General features: G+C 39.3%; 1 protein-coding gene across 11 annotated transcripts in view; it reads left to right on the top strand.

Moving 5' to 3' along the window:
- Nucleotides 1-19207, top strand: part of LOC129212673 (core histone macro-H2A.1) — a 47087-nt gene extending 27880 nt beyond the window's left edge. For 3 of the 11 annotated variants that reach the window (XM_054841598.1, XM_054841597.1, XM_054841601.1), the window contains 4 exons: nucleotides 5160-5259; nucleotides 10726-10815; nucleotides 13874-14048; nucleotides 18483-19207. In XM_054841598.1, coding sequence (XP_054697573.1) covers nucleotides 5160-5259; nucleotides 10726-10815; nucleotides 13874-14048; nucleotides 18483-18648 — 531 coding nt within the window. In that variant the 3' untranslated portion in view covers nucleotides 18649-19207. Of the gene's footprint in view, nucleotides 1-5159; nucleotides 5260-6739; nucleotides 6831-10154; nucleotides 10257-10725; nucleotides 10816-13873; nucleotides 14049-18482 lie in introns of those variants that run through there. The other 8 variants (XM_054841600.1, XM_054841599.1, XM_054841603.1 and 5 more) reach the window with 5 other exon arrangements.
- The last annotated feature ends 455 nt before the right edge of the window (nucleotides 19208-19662 follow it).

Here is a 19662-nt window from a genome sequence, read left to right as displayed (position 1 = left end):
TGGGTACTTTGTACTGGGAAATGGACTTTCTGGCTTTTCTCATTCAGCCCCCTGAAAAAAATTACTGGTATGACTTGGTCATGCCTGTACTGGTTTGTTGTCAGTTAGCCCTGCACATGAGTGGGGCCAGGTATTAGCCTTTATTTGTAACACAGTACACATAATTAATGAAAAGAAAAATGAAAACCTGTCTCCTGTGAGGGAACACTCCAAATGAAATGGATTATTTTCTGAGGGGTAGAGACTGCATAGGTGCCGTTGAGATGTGTCTAGCACAGATTATATTTTGCTTTTGATTCCCTGTGAGAAACAGTCTTCAGAAGCAGTAAATGGTAAAAATCTAAGCAAAGTAGGCTATGTCTAACAAATATAAGAGTTTTCCATGTCCTATTATGTGTGAGTTAAAAATGAAACTCTTGCTTTAGTTGAGCTGATAAATAATATATTAATGTCTTTGTTCTCATTTACCCCCAAAATAGCACATTTAGAACAACCTAAATTATTTTAAGCATTTGTGTTAAGACTGAAAATGTGGAAAGCTTAAAATGAAAAAAAACCTTTGTACTACAGTGATCAAAGAGATTTTATTCAGCATTAAAACAACAAAAAAAAAGTATTATGCTGGCTTATTCCTGGAAATATTTTCAGACCATTCCCCAGAAATTATTTTCAAAATATGCATTTTCAAAATTATCAAAATAATTCTGATTTTCTTGTGATAAAAAAGCAAAGATAAAACTTTCAATTAGAGAATCGGTGGGAGTTGAATGCATCCTCTCTCCTAAACCTGAAGTGTGTTTTGCATGGGCCAGGAGGCTCCTGGGTATGACAGGATGTCTGTTGCTATGTGCAGGTTTAGCAGGCTGCAATCTCATTGATGGTGGTGGTTGGTAATTATTTAAGTGACACATGGAAGTCTCAGATAATTGCTATTTATTTTGGAAATTTACAAATTAAATATAACGATTATCTATAAAAACTCTAATGACTTTGAATCAGTTAAATGCTTCTGCTTAGCCATTTCTACATGCAATTGCTGTTTAAAAATATAATACTGATTTTTAAAATATTTAGCTAAGTTTAAGTCTGATGCTTAACAGAAAAAAATCTGTTTTGTTATAGTTGTCTTAAAGTAGTGCCACATGGTATTCATAAACATAATGAACCAAGAATTTTCTTCAGTGGCAATTCTGGACAGTAGTGTTGCAGTTAGATTCCTTAGACTTGTGCATGTTGCTTTTTTCCAAAGTGTGTGAGGGCAGAAGGTGTTTGCCGGTGGGGAGGAGGACCTTTCTGCCGCTCAGCATAGCCTCACTCCCCTTAAACAGCATTTTGAGGGAAGGAAAAATCTGCTAGCCTCTTGGGTAGGGAGGACAGTGTGTTTAGGCGGTTCAGCTGGAGGCCTGGAAGCTCCTGGCTTCTGGTTTTAGCTGGTTCAGAGATACTGTAAATCACCTCTTCTTTCTCTGTTGCCTTCCCCATTTGCAAAATGGACGTACAGTTACACTCTTCACGTGGATGGTAGGAAAGCTTAATATGTTAAAACATTTTGAGCTGTTCCATTTGAAAAGCAAAAATATTCCTATTAATCACAGTTATTTGATTTTTCTTTAATTTGTACATACAGATTTTCAGTATCTTTTCATGTTCTGTGTGTTCTTAATAAACTACAAGGCAAACACAGAAACCTGAAACCAAAAAACCCAAACCAACAATCAGTATCTTTCGAACCTCCTGTGACATCCTCGAACACCTTTACAGCATGCCTCTTTGGTCTGCAAAACCACTAGCTGCTAGATCAGAAAATAATTTACTAGATGCAGAGAAGGAAGAAAATAATCCTGTCCTTAGTATCACGTCATTCATAAGTGCTTAATGGGAAAAATCTTTTTCATGGCTCTATGTTTGCAGAAGGGAAAGGGAAGGGTTTAATTAGCAAGAACAGCTCTTCATTCTTCAATATCCCCAGATTTAATTACTGAAAACAGAAATGAGAATGTTGCAAACCTGGGTATTGTTCAGTTTTGAGAATGTACTGTTATGCATTAAATCTTTAGGTAACTGCTGACATTGAGCTAGAAATTCTTAGAGGTCAGGAAATGGCAAAGAACCCTTCAGTTATACCTGTAAAAGTGTATCAGTGCTACGCTAATTAAGTATTAAAATCTAGTTAAGATTTTAATGATTGCACATCCTACAAGTGACGTCCCAATGGAAACGTGGTATTCTGCACAATAACTAGTTTCTGTTTCCCGAGACAACTATGAGGCAGAGTTGTAAGACCTCAAGCCTAAGCGTTAGGGTTTGGACTTTCAGAGAAACCTCAGCTTGTTGTCTGCAACAGGCATCTTCAGTTTTCTGTATGAAACTCATACCAGAAAAAGTTCCAAGACTGTAAAGGTAATTTTGTCTGAAATAAGAAATGCAAGGCTTGGCTCAGAAAATACTCATGGATGTGCTAAGTGCCATCTGCATTTTATCTAACTAACATTTCATCTAAATATTACCTAAAGTTACGTCCATTCTTTGTTGCACGTGTATATGCAAGTTGTGCCTATTTATTTTTTTAAAGTGGCCCTTTAGGGGATCACTTCTTCTGTCTAATACACACTTCATGCTATTGGGTTAAAATTGAGCAATTACTCATTGGAGGATTTCATTCTATGGGAATACTTCTGATTTTTTTTTAATTGTTTTTGGCAATCAGATAGCTAACAGTGCATTGAACAGTAAATGCAAAATTTAGCAAAATAATGCTTAGCTGCCAACACATGCTATCAATGATGGGCAGCTTTTTAAGCATTTTGTGGTTGCTGTTAAATTGAAACTTTAATTACCAGCTGGTTGCTATGTAAATCCCATTGCTGAGTAGGCACAGAGATAGATTAAAAGTCTGAAACCAAAATGGTCTGCAGCCAATAGATCTGGGGCAAAAACTTGTTGAACACAGAATGCAGGATCAAAGGGAGTCACCTATAAAATGAACAAAATATGCTTAGGAACATACTAAAATCTCCACAAAACAGTCTTTTGGTGTGTGCATGTGTTTTGTTGTTGGTTTTTTATTTCAAAATTCATAAAGTTTCTTTAACATTTTAGTTTGATTTGACTTTTTTTTTTAAACAGCAGTTGCTTGTAGTCAAACTCAAGACTCAAACTCAAGTATGAATAACTCGCCATGTGTGAAGTAGTAAAGGATTCTAAGCTATTTGGAAAGCAAGCTTTCTTACATTTTATTACAAATTCCCGAACAGACCCGTACTTAAAACAGGACTGAATTACACTCATTTTTAGCCAAAATCACCCTATTTTGAGGGAGCATAGTTTGCTTAAGCAACATATGCAAATTATATAAAATTGCAGGCTTTTAAAAAGAGAAAGAAGGTCAATTCATATAATCACATGAATGAAATGGAAATAATTTTTTTTCATAAAACTTAAATATATGGATGTTGGCCTCCTTAAATGACCCATTCACTTGTATTGGTTTCATGCATTGGCTCATATTCCCTGTTAACAAACTAACATACGCAAGGAGAAGATTTGAAGAGTTAAGTTTACAAAATGTGGGTTACAAACGAAGAGACAAAATTCAGTTATTGATGAAATAACTTGCCATGGCTGAATGTATATGTGTTGAACCCAGGGGGCTTCGGATTAGAAGGAAACCCTGGCTTAACTGCAGCTGGCTTTAGGACTTGCATAAATGAATGAGAACTTTCTCTTTAATAGTTGTTCTCCATATTGCCTAATCAGCTACTGAAACGATCATTTAAAATGCATGTTGTAGATAGATGCATAATTTATGAAGTAGATAATGTATTTTCCCATATGAAAGAGTCCGGAAAATTTTTTGCACTTTAAATTATTTTAAGTTTTGGCAGTAGTAAACTTGGTGCATGTGGAATCAGACTTCCCAGCATCAGCTACGAAGCAGTGTCACACACCCCTGGTTAAAAGCTTCGTCACGTACCTGGCAGCATTCTGCAGTTTTGGCTTTTGCTCAGTTTGGCATTCACATCAGATTGCCTCAGATTACGGAGTTGTTTCTGTGGGGTGGGTCACATACTATGATGAGACACCCAAACTGTCAGTAGTAAGCAAACTGAACTATCACTTTACACCTCTAAGCATTTCCAAAAAACAGTCCTCGCTACTATGACATGGCAGGATCAGTTTGTTACCATGGCTGGTCTTTTCATTGACTTCTTATTTTATATACTAGCTTGTAAGTCTTGCTCAAAATGTGTTGCTAGAAGTTGAAATCTGCACTTCCTCATATTTCACTAATTCTTCTTATTCTTTTAAGACGTCGTAGTGCGGATGTGAAGTTCATCTCTAGATACCTGTGCTAACTTCCTCACATTGCTGTATGCCCATGAGAAAGCCCGATGTTGTAATGATTCAGACAGCAATTGAGAATCGTGCTTTAAATACATGGATGATAATGAGAGGAGATAATAGGCATTAATGGGTGGGGTTAAAATCTCTGTTTTCATAAATGACCAAAGGAAGTAAAGCAAGTAAAATAAAAACTAGAAGCAATACCCACATAATAGTGCCTGCTTACAGTAGGTCACCAGCCGTTCACAAAGGCAGCAGAGCTGTGCAGATGGAAACGGAAGTGCCTGCAATACAGAATATGGTGACCACTAATAAGGAAAGAAAAAGAAACCTGTCCCCTTGTGAGGAGGGAGGAATCACTGGACACAAGTGTGTGCTTTCTCCAAGATGTGCTCATGTTTGTGGGCTTAAAGAAGGAGGAGCAGCATCTTTTATCCAGTTTCAGTGCTGAACGGTCATGGCACATTCCTGTAGTTGCTGCTTAAGAAATGATTAGGGTGTCCTTCATCTATACTTTGAGGAGAAACAAATGCTGTCTTATAATGCCACAATAAAGAACCCCAAATAGTGGTCCGCATAAAGCCAAAATAGAGCTTGTTAGTAGGTACATTCATATCCTGCCAGTGTGAACAATGTTTGAGTCTTGTGTTTGAATTTTTTTTGGATAATAACCCTCCTTTAAGACCTGCCTTTTATTTTGCATATTTGTTTGCAGTGATGCTATCTCCATCTGTGTTGCAAAGCTCACTTTTCTGCAGCTTCTCTGTGATTTCCCAGCTGTCCTGTTATTTCCCACCTCATGCTTTTCTTTTCAGCTGAACCTTATTCACAGTGAAATCAGTAATTTAGCCGGCTTCGAGGTGGAGGCCATTATCAATCCTACCAATGCTGACATTGACCTTAAAGATGACCTAGGTAAATGGGGCATGGGTTGACACAACTAACGGTCACATGGAAATTATGGAACCCAGAATTTACTCTCTAGGGCTTCAGACATTTAATAAGAGCAGAAATTGAAATCTTGCAGGTTCTGTGTTGTTGAAGAACTGTATTCAAAAGACTTTTTCACCAAATCTGAATGCTTGCAGCTATTGCTAGTCTTCAAGTTGATTTCAGTTAAAACAAAAATTTTAAATTCTTTTCCATAATGATCATATGTGACTGTTAGCTATTTTGGGGGGTTTCTTATTTGAATACTTTGAGGACTAAAATACTTTTTTGTCAGGTTGTTTTCAAAATAAGCAGTTTCTCCATTCTATTTGCAATCTCAGGGTTTTTTCTGATACTCAGAATTAGACATAAAATTTTTAAAGAGAAATGATTAAATGATTAACTATCCCAAAATCTTTCCTGCATTGATTTCATTCAAATTTAATTCAGTCAAATAATTTGTTTCCATTATGCTTAAATTACTCCCTGTAACTTTCACATGCAGCTGAAAACAAGTACTGACGTTATACCAACACTGAACTTGTAGATACTGTCATAGAAGGTGTGTTGCTCTTAAAGCTCCTATCTTGTTCCAGACTGGACAAAAAAAAAAAAAAAATCCTTCATCAACAAAAGTTTGTTCTTCAGCAAAAGTAGAAGAAAAATTAACTTTTATGCATTACTTACTGCCTTCCCTTGATCATACCCACTGCTGTCTTTTTAAAAAACTTCCTTAATGGAATACAACGCATAATTCTTCTACTACTGCATTTCCTATGGGAATGTACATATGTAATTTAACAAGAAAAGGATTTAAGAAGGCTAATTTTTAAATTGGTAATCAAAAACATGTATATTTTTACATATGTCTCACCCATCCCAACACTTAATTAGCAAATATGCCTTACTTTTAAAATACAAGATCAGTCATTTGTATTCTTTAAAGCAAATTCATTACAACCCTGCCTGCGAATACATGGTTTCCTCCACGTGAAGGAGACTGTCATTTTTAGAAACACAGCGATGAATCGTAGTGCCTGTCAGCTTATTGATGCTGACAAAATGGAGAAACTAGTTATTTTGTTTGGCTTGATGATCCTGAATTTCTTTTTTTAAACAGATTCCATATTTTAGTGTCATGCTCTGTGGGGAACTGGTTGTTTTAGGTTTCTGCAAAGTGAAATGGGGTATTAGCTGAATTTAAAACTTTGGAAATGATCTCGTGTGATTGCTCTGACTTGTCATTTTAACATTTATTTGATCATGTCATACTCAATATTCCTCCTCCTGTTCCCTACACCCCTTTCTCTACACACACCTGCACACACAACTCAGCATACTCCTTTGGCGCAAGGTTTGGAGATGTAAAGGTAGGAAAATATGGACGTTGGTACATGTGTAAATGTAGAGCCTGTGCTGGGTCTCTGTCCAACGTGGTTGATATACATCTGTTTACCTGTTGTAGTTGCAAGTTGTACAGGCTGACATTGCCACGATCGACAGTGATGCTGTCGTTCACCCGACAAACTCTGACTTCTACACCGGTGGTGAAGTAGGTAATGGAAAGTTCAGTGCTGCGGAGTTTGTATGTGTGTGCATGGTCAATCAGCAGCCACAAGCTTGTTGTAGCTATGCAGATTTGCATTCATTTCTCACTTCCAGCAGTCCTGACAGATAATTAAAAGAAATGAATAATTGCAAACTCAGTAGGCATTTTTGATTTTTATCACCAAATCAGACTTTCAGAAGTAACAGTAGAATGCACCACCAAAATTTGAAGTGCAGGAACAGTACGTTCAATGCAGGCATGTGACCAAGGAAAATTAATTACTGCATTGTTTGTTTGACGTGTTAAATGCCTGTTTTGAATGTGGTTCGAGTCTTGATCTTTAGATTTCTAACCAGTTCCAGTACACCCTCTCCATGCCAAGTTTCAGATGTTCACATCTGACATGCTGGATCTAGCCCATCTGTATTTTCTGAACTCTTAAGATTGGTCAGTTTTTTCATGTTTTACCTTACGGACCAATTACCTTCATAGCCCAGCTCAACAGTCCTCCCGCCCACAAGCACGCGGCTAGTGACATTATGTACATTTTTCAGGCAGTCACTCATCTAAGCTACACCGATGAGAGAAGGCATGATAGAAAACATGACGGACATCTTAATTCAGTATCTCAAGTGTTCCCTGAGTAACTCTTATCTTAGTGATACCCCTCTCTGCGTACAGTATTTTGAAGGGTTTTGTAAAAGGGTAGCAGTACTTTAACTGAACTGCCTTGGTAATTTGAGAAGGCAAATCAGAATTTGGGCTGAATACAGAAGTTGCTGGTAAGGGTGATGGCCCACCATGCTTGGAAAAAAAAAAAAAAAGTCACCTGATCCCAGCCTCTGTTCTACACTCATCTTAGTCTCATCGTCGCTATGCGAATGGTCTCCCTCCATGCCCAGGCCCTGTTTCAGTACGGCTCGGAGGGACACACGTCCTGCTGCAGAGCTGGCATGTCCTACACTGCCCGCCTTTTCTGAAGGGGCTACTTTCCGAGTAACACGCAGGCGGATGTAGCCCCGGATAGCCTGTTGGAGGAAGAACAGCTGAGACTTGGCTGGCTAAACAGTGTGCAGAGACATTCAAATAGAAGTGTCATAATACCCTGTATCTGAAAAATATACTTCTAAAGTCTGTCGGACCCAGTTAGCTAATGTGCTTGTCTTCTACCCTTTGACAAAGAAATGCTTTGCTACCCTGCAAAGAAAATGGTGTCTTGAAGCTGTACTGCTTGTTCCTTAGCGTAGGTTCCTGTTGCCTCTGACTGCTGTAAGAAAGAATAGAAGTGCACAAATGCTTAGCTTCCAATGATTAACTTTTACCCATCTAAATTTTTTTTTTATTTTTGTTGGGTTTTTTTTTTCCCTAACAATTTAAATGTACTGGGGGCTTATCCTGAGAATTTTAGAGCCTAAATTTCTGCTAACGCTGTTTTCAACACTGATACCAATGCCTGCTTGGAAAGCATGAGATAATGATCTTATTCTCATGGGAGTGACACATATTTATGCCTGTGAGCAAATAAGCTACTAACCTTGAGGCTGTGAAGCAAGACTTCCATCAAGAAACTCGCTAATGTAGTGGAAAATGGTTAAATACAGTATGTCCTTTCCCAGATGAAGCTAATTTACAACATAGTTCTGAAATAAAATTTCAATATAAGCCTTCACTATTAATCAGAAGAACAACATAATTGAGGAGTAAATGCAGAAAACCTCACCGATTCATACCAAATACTACTTTTGCTCTTCTTTGTACCAGATCTGCAAGAAGAGAACTCAGTGAAATAAACTGACAAGGTTGTTCGTTGCTTTTAATTATAAATTAATTCCCAGTAGAAGGGAAAAAGCTGATCCTTCTGGACTGAATTAAACCAAACTAGGCTAAATTCCATTAAATGTACAACGGCTTTGCAATGGCAAAGAAATGACCTACTTAATAGATCTTTTCTGTTCCTAGGTTCTGCACAAGGCTTAATTATGTTTCCCCTTGAAACGAGAAATTAAGGATTATGAATGTCATGGGGTTTAGGATTGATCCGAGTTCATGGACTCAAGGGGAATATAACTGGAATATATACAAATATACATAGGAATGATATGGAAATACATACAATAAGAATGTAACTAAAGTAGAAGACTGTTCCTTTCCCTGCATGCCCCTCTCTGTCGTGTGATTTGATAATACCCTGGGTCCGCCACCGCCGGACGGGTTCAGCCAGGGGCACCGCATGTCCTGCTGTCTGCCCTGTCACTGCCTTTCAGGGCAGCCCATTCCCAGGCACCTCAGTTCTGAGGCGCATCTCCTTTCCTAGCACACTCTCCTAAGACACCTTGCTGCCACAAATAAAGCCATTACTGTCTTACCGAAGAGATTCGTAGGATGGTGCCTTCCACTCAGTTGCATAGGGATAGGTAACTTCAAGTTTCAGAAAATTCTTAGTGAGGAGTTTGTCTAAATAAACTTAGACCGAAGTATTTCTATAAAAAAAGCTTAAATGAGCACAAAGAGCAAATGACACTGATCTACATGGTCTGACCTTGCAACCCAGCTTTTGGCAACACCCATTGTGAATTGGTTATGAAAAAAACAAAAGGCATGCATTTTATAATTGTTCTCAGCTTTTGTACCCCAAAAGCAATAAACTGCCAATAGCAAAATAGAGGCAGGGTCACAGCGTTAGTTTTTGAATGAACAAACAAATGCATTGTTTTCAACTTTTAATCTTCATTTTGGTAGAAATTTAGCAATGGTATGAAAACAAAAGCATTTTGCAGTCCTCTTAGTTCTGAGAGCTCTAACCCTATTTAGTTACTGAGTCTTGGAGGAGAGGCTCTGCTTCCTTGAGCATACAGTATGTGCACTTCCATCAGAAAATGCGGTTTTTCTTTCTTCATCAGTGAAAGTAAGGGGTTTCACCAAATAAATGTCTAGAGATCCTACTTCTGAATTTTTTGGAAATCAGTTTCCAAAGTAATATCTCAAATCAGAGCCTTTATGATATCACTGCTTTTTACTTATCTACCTTTATAATTAATATGCACAGTGCAAAATTATGTGTGGGATGCTTATGTAGTTAGGAAAATGCTTTCTTGGGCTGTTTTTTATACATTAATATTTAAATCCAGAGCTGCAAAATAAGATCTAAACCATTTAGTGATGGACTGCCTTTGCAAACAGCATACCTTTTGGTTGCCCTGAAACACTGCACAGCTCTCCTCCTCCCAGAATGACTTTGTCCAGCTCCTTAGCTGTAGTTAGAGAAGTTCATTGGAGGAATATGTTCCTTAGAGATTCTCCTTATTTCTGAGGCTCTTCCTCTTGGTTAAAGGTGGCTCAACAAGCTGGGCAGTTACCAAGTAAAGCAGCCCGCTGCACTCACGAGACTGTTTCATTCCTGGTGCCACCTGTTGGGGTCAGGGACCAAGATCAGGTGAGTTTCAAATTCTTATTGTGGCAAATGGCTCTTTAAAACAATTTGTAAGAGAGAGGGGAAATGAATCTTAGGGGAAGGAGTTATGAACCTTCAACCACGCTTCAGCTAGCACCTTCTTCTGGAACATTTCACACTAACAGATGCTCATGATAAGGAAGGAGGTAGGGATGTCATGTCAGATGTTTTGACATTAAAATCAGAGAATGTTAGCAAGGGATACCGATGTGAGGTTTTTGGGTTGTTAGGGTTGTCTTTTTTGGTTTTTTCTTTTTGTTGTTGTTGTTGTTGTTGTTTTTAATGACTAGCTAATTCTGAAGTCCCAAAAGGTTTAGATCTTACTTTGCAGTCCCCAAAAAATGTTTGGGCAGAAAACTCTAGAATGATGTAATAAAAAAAATAATGATGAGTCACATGTCTGCTGTGGATACCTGGGATCAGAGGAGTAAAATAACAATTCTCTGTTCAGGGAGCACTTTGGAAAAGAAAGGCGGCAAGGAGTTTGTGGAAGCTGTCATTGAGCTTCGCAAAAAGAACGGGCCGTTGGACATAGCTGGAGGTGAGGTTCTGCGCTTCGGAAACCTGCAAACATGACACCGCAGGCACTGGCTTCGCTGTCTGTGGCAGTCTTTGTCACAGTCAGCCAGCCGAGCTCATTCCCCTGCAACTCTGGGTTCATGCTGTCTGCAGGCAGCTTTTATGGGTTACGTGACATTTGTATTCCCCAGTTAAAATACACACGTTGCATCTTAAGTAACCTTTACCAAAGCATCTGGGAAATGGTGTAGGGATGTCATTTTACAAGTAAAATCAGTCTATTCACAGGTACACGTATGCACAATGAATGTTGATTATTAAGGGCACAGTCCAGAAAAGCAATTAATTAGGTGCTTATTTTTCAGAACAGTTGAGTCCAACTCTGTTAAACATCTGCTTTGCTGAAGTGCCGCTGACTTTCACTGAACTTAAGCACGTGCTTAAAGTTAAGCATATGCTTGGGTACTTTGTTTAATCAGTGCCAAAATCATCACTATAAAAGCTTATGACTTTTTGATGCCTAGTTATCAAAATTTATGTAATATCTGAGAAAAATCTACTATATGAGTAATAAAGTTTGGTAATGACAATATATAATTTTACACCATCTGTGAGATTGCTGATACATGTTGTTCATATAGAAGGCTGATTCTGCCATCTGTGTTTATGCTATAAAAATAAATACAGCGTGCACAGTTTTGTAAACGAATTCTGACTGAAGCTGAAGAGGAGATGTAAGACTTCAGCTCTGACAGGGAAAATTACAACTGTTTACTTCTGGTGCTTAATACGTTGGCTTTTTCCCTTGCTTTTTGAAATTTTTAATAAGTTTTTCTTGGAATTCTTGTTCTGCAAAAATATGTAGAATCAATTACTGAGGGGTTTGGGTTTTTTTCTTACTTCTGTACAGTATTCTTTATCAGCCCAGACCAAACTGTTTACCAATAGATTGCAAGTTGGGGAGAAAAGATTTTTTTTCTCAGCCATCAGTGCCTCCGAGGGCTTCTTGGCAGTCTTACCCCATGGGGACCTCTATGCTACACTGGCAGAAATGGGCTGTTAGGTATTTCTTCTAGAAAATAATCAATCCACATCAATTTCTTAATCATACAGATACCCAGTTTCCAAATTTCTCAGTTATACAGGTATCCCTTTGATCTACCAGTAACCAGGATCCTTACTGGGAATATAATCGTAACTAGTGCAGAATGTGTCTATGGGTTCTGTCTTTGTTTTTCTACAGCAAAAGCGTAACTTACTTCCCCTTTCAGAACATTTGCATTTGAAGTAAGGGACAACTGCTCTTGGTAATTAACAGTTGTCCTCAACAGAATCCTAATGAGTTAATTAATGACTACCCTAGAAAACACTCCCTGAGAAATATTAAAGTTGGTGATGCATATCAATACAGTATTTTGTTCTTTCAGGATGAAGATATTACCCACATTTCACATCTGACTAGAGATGTGTCAGCTGCTTTTAATAGATTTTTCTTGGATTTATGATGTATCCTGAATCTGCCAACATTTTAGTTGCACATTATGACAAATTAGCATTGCCTAACAGTGAGGCTATTCAACATGTTGAGAATCTACAAACCCATAAGAACATAAATGCTTGTGTTTCCATTGTCCTTCAAAATGTACTCGTCTGATTATCCTCCAGTCAGATTGCCATATGACAAAGTCTGTCTTCTCTTTCCTGCAGAAGCTACAGGATAGTATCCATATGCGATGATTGTACTCCAAGAGTTATTTCTACCATACTTAAATAACAAAAGGCCTCATAAACATTCCAGCATAGAGTAGAGGGTTTCTGGCCTCTAAGAACCTTTACAAACCTGATCTTAATTTTTTTTTAAAAAAAGTCAGTATTTTTATTATTGTTTTTGAAGACATAAGCTGCCATTTTATACCTACACTTTCGTGGCCATTGTATGATTATATCTCAAAGCGTACGTGTTAGGGGGCTGCCTCTTCGGGAAGGTTCAGTGTATGCTCTTGAGATTTCAACTAGGTGTTTTTCCTCCCTCAGTTTGTGATTAGGGTGGTTTTCTACCCTTCTTTTTTTTTTTTTTTTTTTTAAACAAACCGAAGTTACAAGTTTTTAATTGCGATCACAGAGCTGTGAGTTCAGAAGTGGCAGTGATCCTCTTATCCTGTTTTCTGGCAGGCAGAGCACAGTCCCCGCACATCCGTGGTAGTATTGTGGTGATAATCTATGATTAGCATGGTAAAAATTCTTCTTCGTGTCTTTGTACGTACAAGGCGTTGCTTGTTCGTATATCAACAGTGTGAATCAAACATTCTAAATCTATAAAGGCATCCTCTCCAACCATCTGTCAGGAATGTGATGAAGGAGATAAAGTAAAACCAGTGTTGTTTAAGTGGTCTTGGATGACCCATACACAAAAAAGCCCAAATAAGACCAGGCGTAACGTCTTGAAATCACACAAAATGTTGTCGTTACAGTTACTCAGAGACAAAGCTGGAAATAAAGCAAAAATCTTAATTTGCTTCTTTCCCAGCCTTCCTTACCAGTTTGCAGAGCACTAACAGCTCTGAACTGATCCAGTCTGGGCAGCAGTGTGATCAGGAGCCAGCTAAACAAACTATGTATTTAGCAGGAGTAGCCGAAGGTCACACAAGTCGTAACGCTGTGCGACTGTCCAGCATCCTGATATTTACTGGAGCTCTGCAATAAACTGAACCAAAGCAAGATCATCCCTTGAACTGGTTTACGTTCTAACAGATTACTGCCTTTTTCCTTACACATTACACAAGTTTGCACGATCCCCAATATAAATGTGTTTCTTTTGATGTCAGCCATGAATTCTTGCTCTCTCTAAAATAAGCTCGATTATAGCTATGATTTATAAATTACCACAGCAAAGTGCAGCTGGAAATGGAAAATACAAAGTCTCTGTAATCATGTTGTTATATTTGAAGGCTGTGTGATTTGTAATCTAAAACATTCGCAGGGGCTAAAGGAATGTCTGTCAATTGTTTGCTATTTTAATCACATATGCACTCTTTTAATCCCGAGGAAAGCATTTATGTTTCACTTTCGGTTCTTACTAGCTGTTGTCAGTGCTGGCCATGGATTGCCTGCAAAATTTGTGATCCACTGTAATAGCCCAGGTTGGGGCTCGGACAAATGCGAGGAGCTGCTGGAAAAGACGGTGAAGAACTGCTTGGCTCTGGCTGATGAAAAGAAGCTGAAATCAATTGCATTTCCTTCAATTGGCAGTGGCAGGTAAGGCTCGGACACAAACCTGATACTTGATGCCAAATAGGTCACATTTTCTAAGTGCCACTTCATATGTTCCAGTCCCTTCTCATGTACAAAAGCCATTGCTACAATGCTGACTTTATTCTTGTTCGTTTAAATCGGTTCCCTGAATAAAAATGTTTCTTCTAGGTTCGTTCAAGCCATGTGTGGAGCCTGCAGTATTCTCCTGAATTCTAGTTCAACTTTGGCAGGTCTAGTAGTGATCCCTGTAGAATCTTAAAGCATGCAAATAGCTTAAAGAGCATAAAACAAACTTTTTAAGAGGATATTAAAAAGACTTTTTTCAGACTTAAAATTTGTTCATATAAATTGGGGATGGGGAGGAGAACATAAAGAAAAGGGATCTATTTTACCTAGTTTTAGTGCATAATTACACTTACTGCAATGTATGTCTGAGGATGGCCACAAGACATGTCTTAGTGTTTGCCTAAGCAGCAAACCTGAAGTGTCTCAATTCTCAGGATTTGCAGAGTCACTTCAAGCTTTCACCCAAAATTGTAACATGAATTCCATGCAGTTTACATAGTGGGACTCATTTGGGGGGAAAAAAAAAAAGGCCTTAAAAGCATTTGCCAAAGCTTTTGAAAGCCAAAGTCTAAAGTTAAGGTCCTCTGGCTTTGTACAGGGTGCTCAGTGCCTTTGAAAGCTGGATCACGTTCTTAAGAGTCTAAATACTGACTGCGCTTTTAATCTGGGGCTCTTGGGTTTGGAGTGGGGAGGGAGATTTGCAACACTTGGCCCTTAATGATGGCTCAGTATGAAGACCAAGGGCCAAAGCTAGGCTGAATTACACAGTTGAGTGTTTAACAACTGCCCCTTTTGAATTTGCCATGAAAGAAGTTGGCTGGTGTACAGCAAGAATATTCTTCCCATTGTGCAATGTTGCAACACTAGATTAATTCCTGCATACTCTGTGGGTTAGGGCAGAAAGCGCTATTTGAGCTTTTGGGTGAATGACAATAAAGAAGTAGAAGTTTCAGTCGGATAATAAATTTAAGCGACTTGCATCAGACAAAGCTCCAGATAAGGTGAATTTGCATGGGTGTCCTTTTAAGGAGGTAATGTGAGCCTACTTTGTAGAACAGTAGAGAAATATAGCGGAGGGTTTATAGTGACCTGCTGAATTAGCCGCCAGGTTCACAGGTTGTCAGTACGAAGAGAAGCTCTGAATTGCTCTTTGGGAGAAACTGTATGCCTCCACAGACTGTAGAGTGTTGATGGAATTGGTTATGTAGAAGAGAGACTATGTGAAGTGTCTTCCACAGAGCCCTTTCTTCTCTGGAGAGCTGCCAGTGAAGAACTGCTCCCAGCCCTTGTTGCGAAGTAGTTGATTGGTGTTGGAAGGTGGTGAACTCTGAGTAATCATGAGATTCACATTCTGTTATGAAACCTGGTTACTGACAGGCAAGGTCTGTGGCTAAGTTCTCAACTTGGTATATGCACGTCATTCTCACTCAAGGCAGTTGAAGTGGTGCTTTTAAAAGATGGAGAGGGATCAACAGGCCTTGAGAAATATGAGGTGGTGTATTTTCCCTTTTTTCTCTTAATTACAGATATTCAAGCATAAATTAATTTTGGAGAGAACAGAATATATTCTGACAATACTCTTTACTTGTTTTTATGAAGTCAGAAGCGTTAAAAAAAATAAAAGTAAAGCTTTTAAAGACTGCAAATGCCAAAGACACCACATGTATGCAGCTGTTCTAGTACAGACATCTGTCAAGCAGACATCACCCAATAAACCCACATAAACAGTTTCATTCTCTTTTATAGTTGAGGAATGGGATTACATGAGGGCAGTTCAAATAAATCACGGGGGGAAATAAAATAGCATGCTTGTAGCATTCAGTGGGCCAGATGCTCAGCTACAGCCAACTTGTGGAAAGCACAAGTTGGGTGCTGTACAAAGGTAGCCTGGAGTTCAGTCTGGTAGGGCCAGCAGGAGAACAGGGAAAGGGGAGTTAGGGGTTGAATGTAGAATCATCCTCCGAGCAGGGATTTCATTCTGGGGCTCTGACTTGGCTAAAGTCTCAAACTGCCTTTTCACAAGAATCTAACTCACACCAGTAGATCGATGCAAGAGGCTTCTGTTTCTTGCAGCCCACGTCTGACCGTTGGGTCAGCACCTTTCTTCTGCTTGCTCTGCTCTGTCCCTTTCCTTTCTTTTGAGAGAGTGGTCCTAAACAAGTTACTTTAATTGGCTTCCCTTTCTGCATGCCTCCCTTTGACCAGGCCATTCTTCTGTCATCTGCCCTGTCATCACCACCTTGCCAGAACGCTACTGAAGTGGAAGTTGTATGACTTCGGAGTCCCCTGTGAGCAATTCAGAAATGGTGTATACCCTGATTTTGATGCTGGCCTGCATGACAACTCCTGCTCAGGAGCAAAATTCCTCAAAGATCTGTTCAATATATGCCAGGATACAGCATTCATAAGTAACTAGCAAGTGATCAAACGTGGAGGCATGCTGAGCCTGTGTCTTTTTCTCTATGTAAGCTGGCGGTAGGAAGTAGCTCCTATGCTCTCAGTTGATTAACTTGTCACACAGCTGATTCTTCCTGACCAGCTCATTTGGCTTTGGAAGAGTACAAAATTTTCTCACAATGCCTTTTTCTTTTTTTTCTTCTTCAGTAAAGGGAAAAATTGGGCATTTTCAGAAAAGAAAGAAACAGCATGAGCTATTTCATGTCATCATTTTTGAAATATCACAAGCATTATCTTCAGGTAGCATGTATAATATCACATTACAGGCAGCACTACCACAGAATTGCTCTCGGAGTGTATTTTATGGTAAGGTAATGTGCAGTAAGCGGGCCATGACACAGGCAGTTGCCTTTCTCATTTTGTGTCTTGCAGCATGTAATGAGAGGGAGAGTACAACAGCAGTTTATTATCCGAGTTTGGTGCTTCAGTGAGCAAGTGCTAAGTGGTGTTGCACCTGTTAGTGCCAGAGGTGAATTTAGCTCAGCTCCTTTGAACTGCTGAGGAAACTGAGAAACTCGGCCATCTGTGTAATCTGTAAATTAGTAGTAGTATTAATAGTACACACTTTATAACAGGGAGCATTGACCATCGTATATCTTTAAGTGCATGTCAGGCAGCAGGCTCTTTCAGATTCTCTTTGGGTCCTACTCGCAACAGTGATCATGTCCCATCGCTGTCAGACTGATCACTGCAGCTCAGGGAGTGCTCAGACTTTGACTAGGGCAAAACCACAGTCATGGGTAATAGCACAGCAAAGCTTAGGCCACATTCAAAGTGTAATTTCAGGAGTTTGCCATGACCTGTAAAACTCACAGTTCAGGTCATGGCTTTGTTCAGTTCTTTGTTCTACTTGTGCTTGACCTGTTTTAAGATTAGATGAAACTTTCAGACAATGGCTGCTGGATAAAAATGTGAAAAACCTTGTAAGAAGAGTCCCCAGATTAGGCACTGAGCTCTGACATTGTCTTGCACAGTTTAGTCACCTGAGAAAGCAGCAAGGTTTGTTCTGTTTGTCTGTGGCTTCTCCAGAAGAAGGAGGCAGGAGCCTCTTCAGGCATTGCTAGAGGAGTAGAAAGGCACCTCAGTTTTAGATCTCTCCAGTTGATACCAAGCAGATGTCTTTCAGGATATTTTTCTTAGGACTGTACTTACATTGAATCAGCCCATAATTAAAAAGGCCTCAAGGAGGGTTGGAAGTGTTGCTGAGGTTGGTTTAGAAAAGCCATTGAGTCCCTTGGGCCTGGCCTCAGCCCTGACGCAGCTACTTGGCTTCCCAAGCCCAGCCAAGTCAGACTGACCTGGCCAGACAAGGCTCGCTGTGGCCCAGGAGAGCAGACTTGCTCCCCTTCGCTCAGCCTGCTTCACTTTTTCTGCCATGTTCGAAGGGGCACGGTGTTGCCAGTGTTGTTTCTCACTGCTGGACTACTACAACTCATGTTCTCTTCCTTTTCAGTCTGCAGCAAGGCTGTACAAGTAACTTTTAAAATTTTGTGCCATGTTATTAACCATTAATAGTGGCAAAACCATTTTGTACATTGTGTCTTCATTGTCTAGCACAGTCTCTAGCCCTTTCTCCTTTTCTTCAGTGGTTTCAGGACATCTCTTAACGTATATGCTGCTTTCCCAAATACTTCAGGCTGGCTGGCTATTGGTTTACTTCTTTGTTAAATGAGAATGCGTGTGGACTCTGCATTCATATTTTGGGAATGCTTTTCTTCTATTTGAACATTTTAAGTCTTGCGTAAACAAACAGACTTGTAGCTTCTAATTCAGACTGTAAACGCTGGCTTTGTAGCTTTATTTACCATGCTGTGGTAGAGGAAAGTTGGAGCATTCCCTGCAAGGTTGTACCATCAAAAGCTTGTTCAGCAAGTCTTGATTTTCTTTCTTTTTTTTGTGTGTCTCTCCTTCTAGAAACGGCTTCCCAAAGCAAACAGCTGCTCAGCTGATCCTGAAAGCCATCTCCAGCTATTTTGTGTCAACAATGTCCTCTTCAATCAAGACGGTGTACTTCGTGCTCTTTGACAGTGAGAGTATAGGAATATATGTGCAGGAAATGGCCAAACTAGATGCCAACTAAGCCTAGAAAGCTACAGTTCCAGCCCCCTCTTCTGCCCATCATCCTCCCCAAATCCTTAACTCATTGTGAAGCCGAGCATCCCTTACTTTAAATTTTGCTCATCTAGGGGAATAAAGGTGGGGTTTTCGTTGTTTTGTTTTGGGGTTTTTTTGTTTTGTTTATACTTTCTAAAATGTTTTATGTTGGCACTGATAGTTGGCATTACTGCTGTTAATGCACTGTATATCAGGCATCGTCTGAACTTAGTGTAATCTAGGAGATTTTATAGTTTTATTTTAATGAAGTATGGATTGAAGCAGAAAGCTGTTAGGAGTATGTAGTCTTTTACTTGTGAAAGAAACAGGCCGACCCTATTTTGTAACTGTGTTGTGGTGCTTTATCAATACATCGAGTGGCGTTCCTTTCATTTTTTAAAAGAACAGATGCTATAAACCTAATTTGTGTTTGTTTATTGTCTTAATGATAAATCTGGAAGAAAAATACAGAAACCCTGTTGTCCTTAATTATATTTACAATTTTGAAATTGTGTGAATTGATTTAGTAAAATGTTTGAACTGTTGCTGTTGGTGTACTTGAATTAATTTTTCCCTTTAAGCCTTTGTTTTCTAAATTCTGAAAAGTTAGCTGTGAGAGGGATGATAAAACACCGGATCTGAACCAGCAGCCTGGAAACGTGTTGAGAGCTGCTGGCCTCTTACCTGGGCTGGCCGGAGGTGTGCATGCCCAGGGACGCTCACGGTCAGGTCTATTTCCAGTTGGTGCTTCAGATCTTCCTGGTCAGAATCTGACTTAATTGGCTGTTTAGTTCAGGAGGTTGGAGCTTCTAGCTCAAGCAAGGCCTAAGGTTTTTTGAACTAGTTCCAGTTGTTTAATATTGGCCCGTTTGAAGCCATTTTGGTTTTTTTTTCCCCCCAAATATTTATGAGCCCGGTTTGCATTGGTTGCCATATCATTTGCACAGCTGAAATCCATACCAATGTAAACCTTTACGGAAGCCACTTGTTTTTGTGCTTT

This window comes from Grus americana, chromosome 14, assembly GCF_028858705.1.
Source record: "Grus americana isolate bGruAme1 chromosome 14, bGruAme1.mat, whole genome shotgun sequence".
Lineage (NCBI taxonomy): Eukaryota > Metazoa > Chordata > Aves > Gruiformes > Gruidae > Grus > Grus americana.
This window is presented reverse-complemented; position numbering and strand designations above follow the sequence as displayed.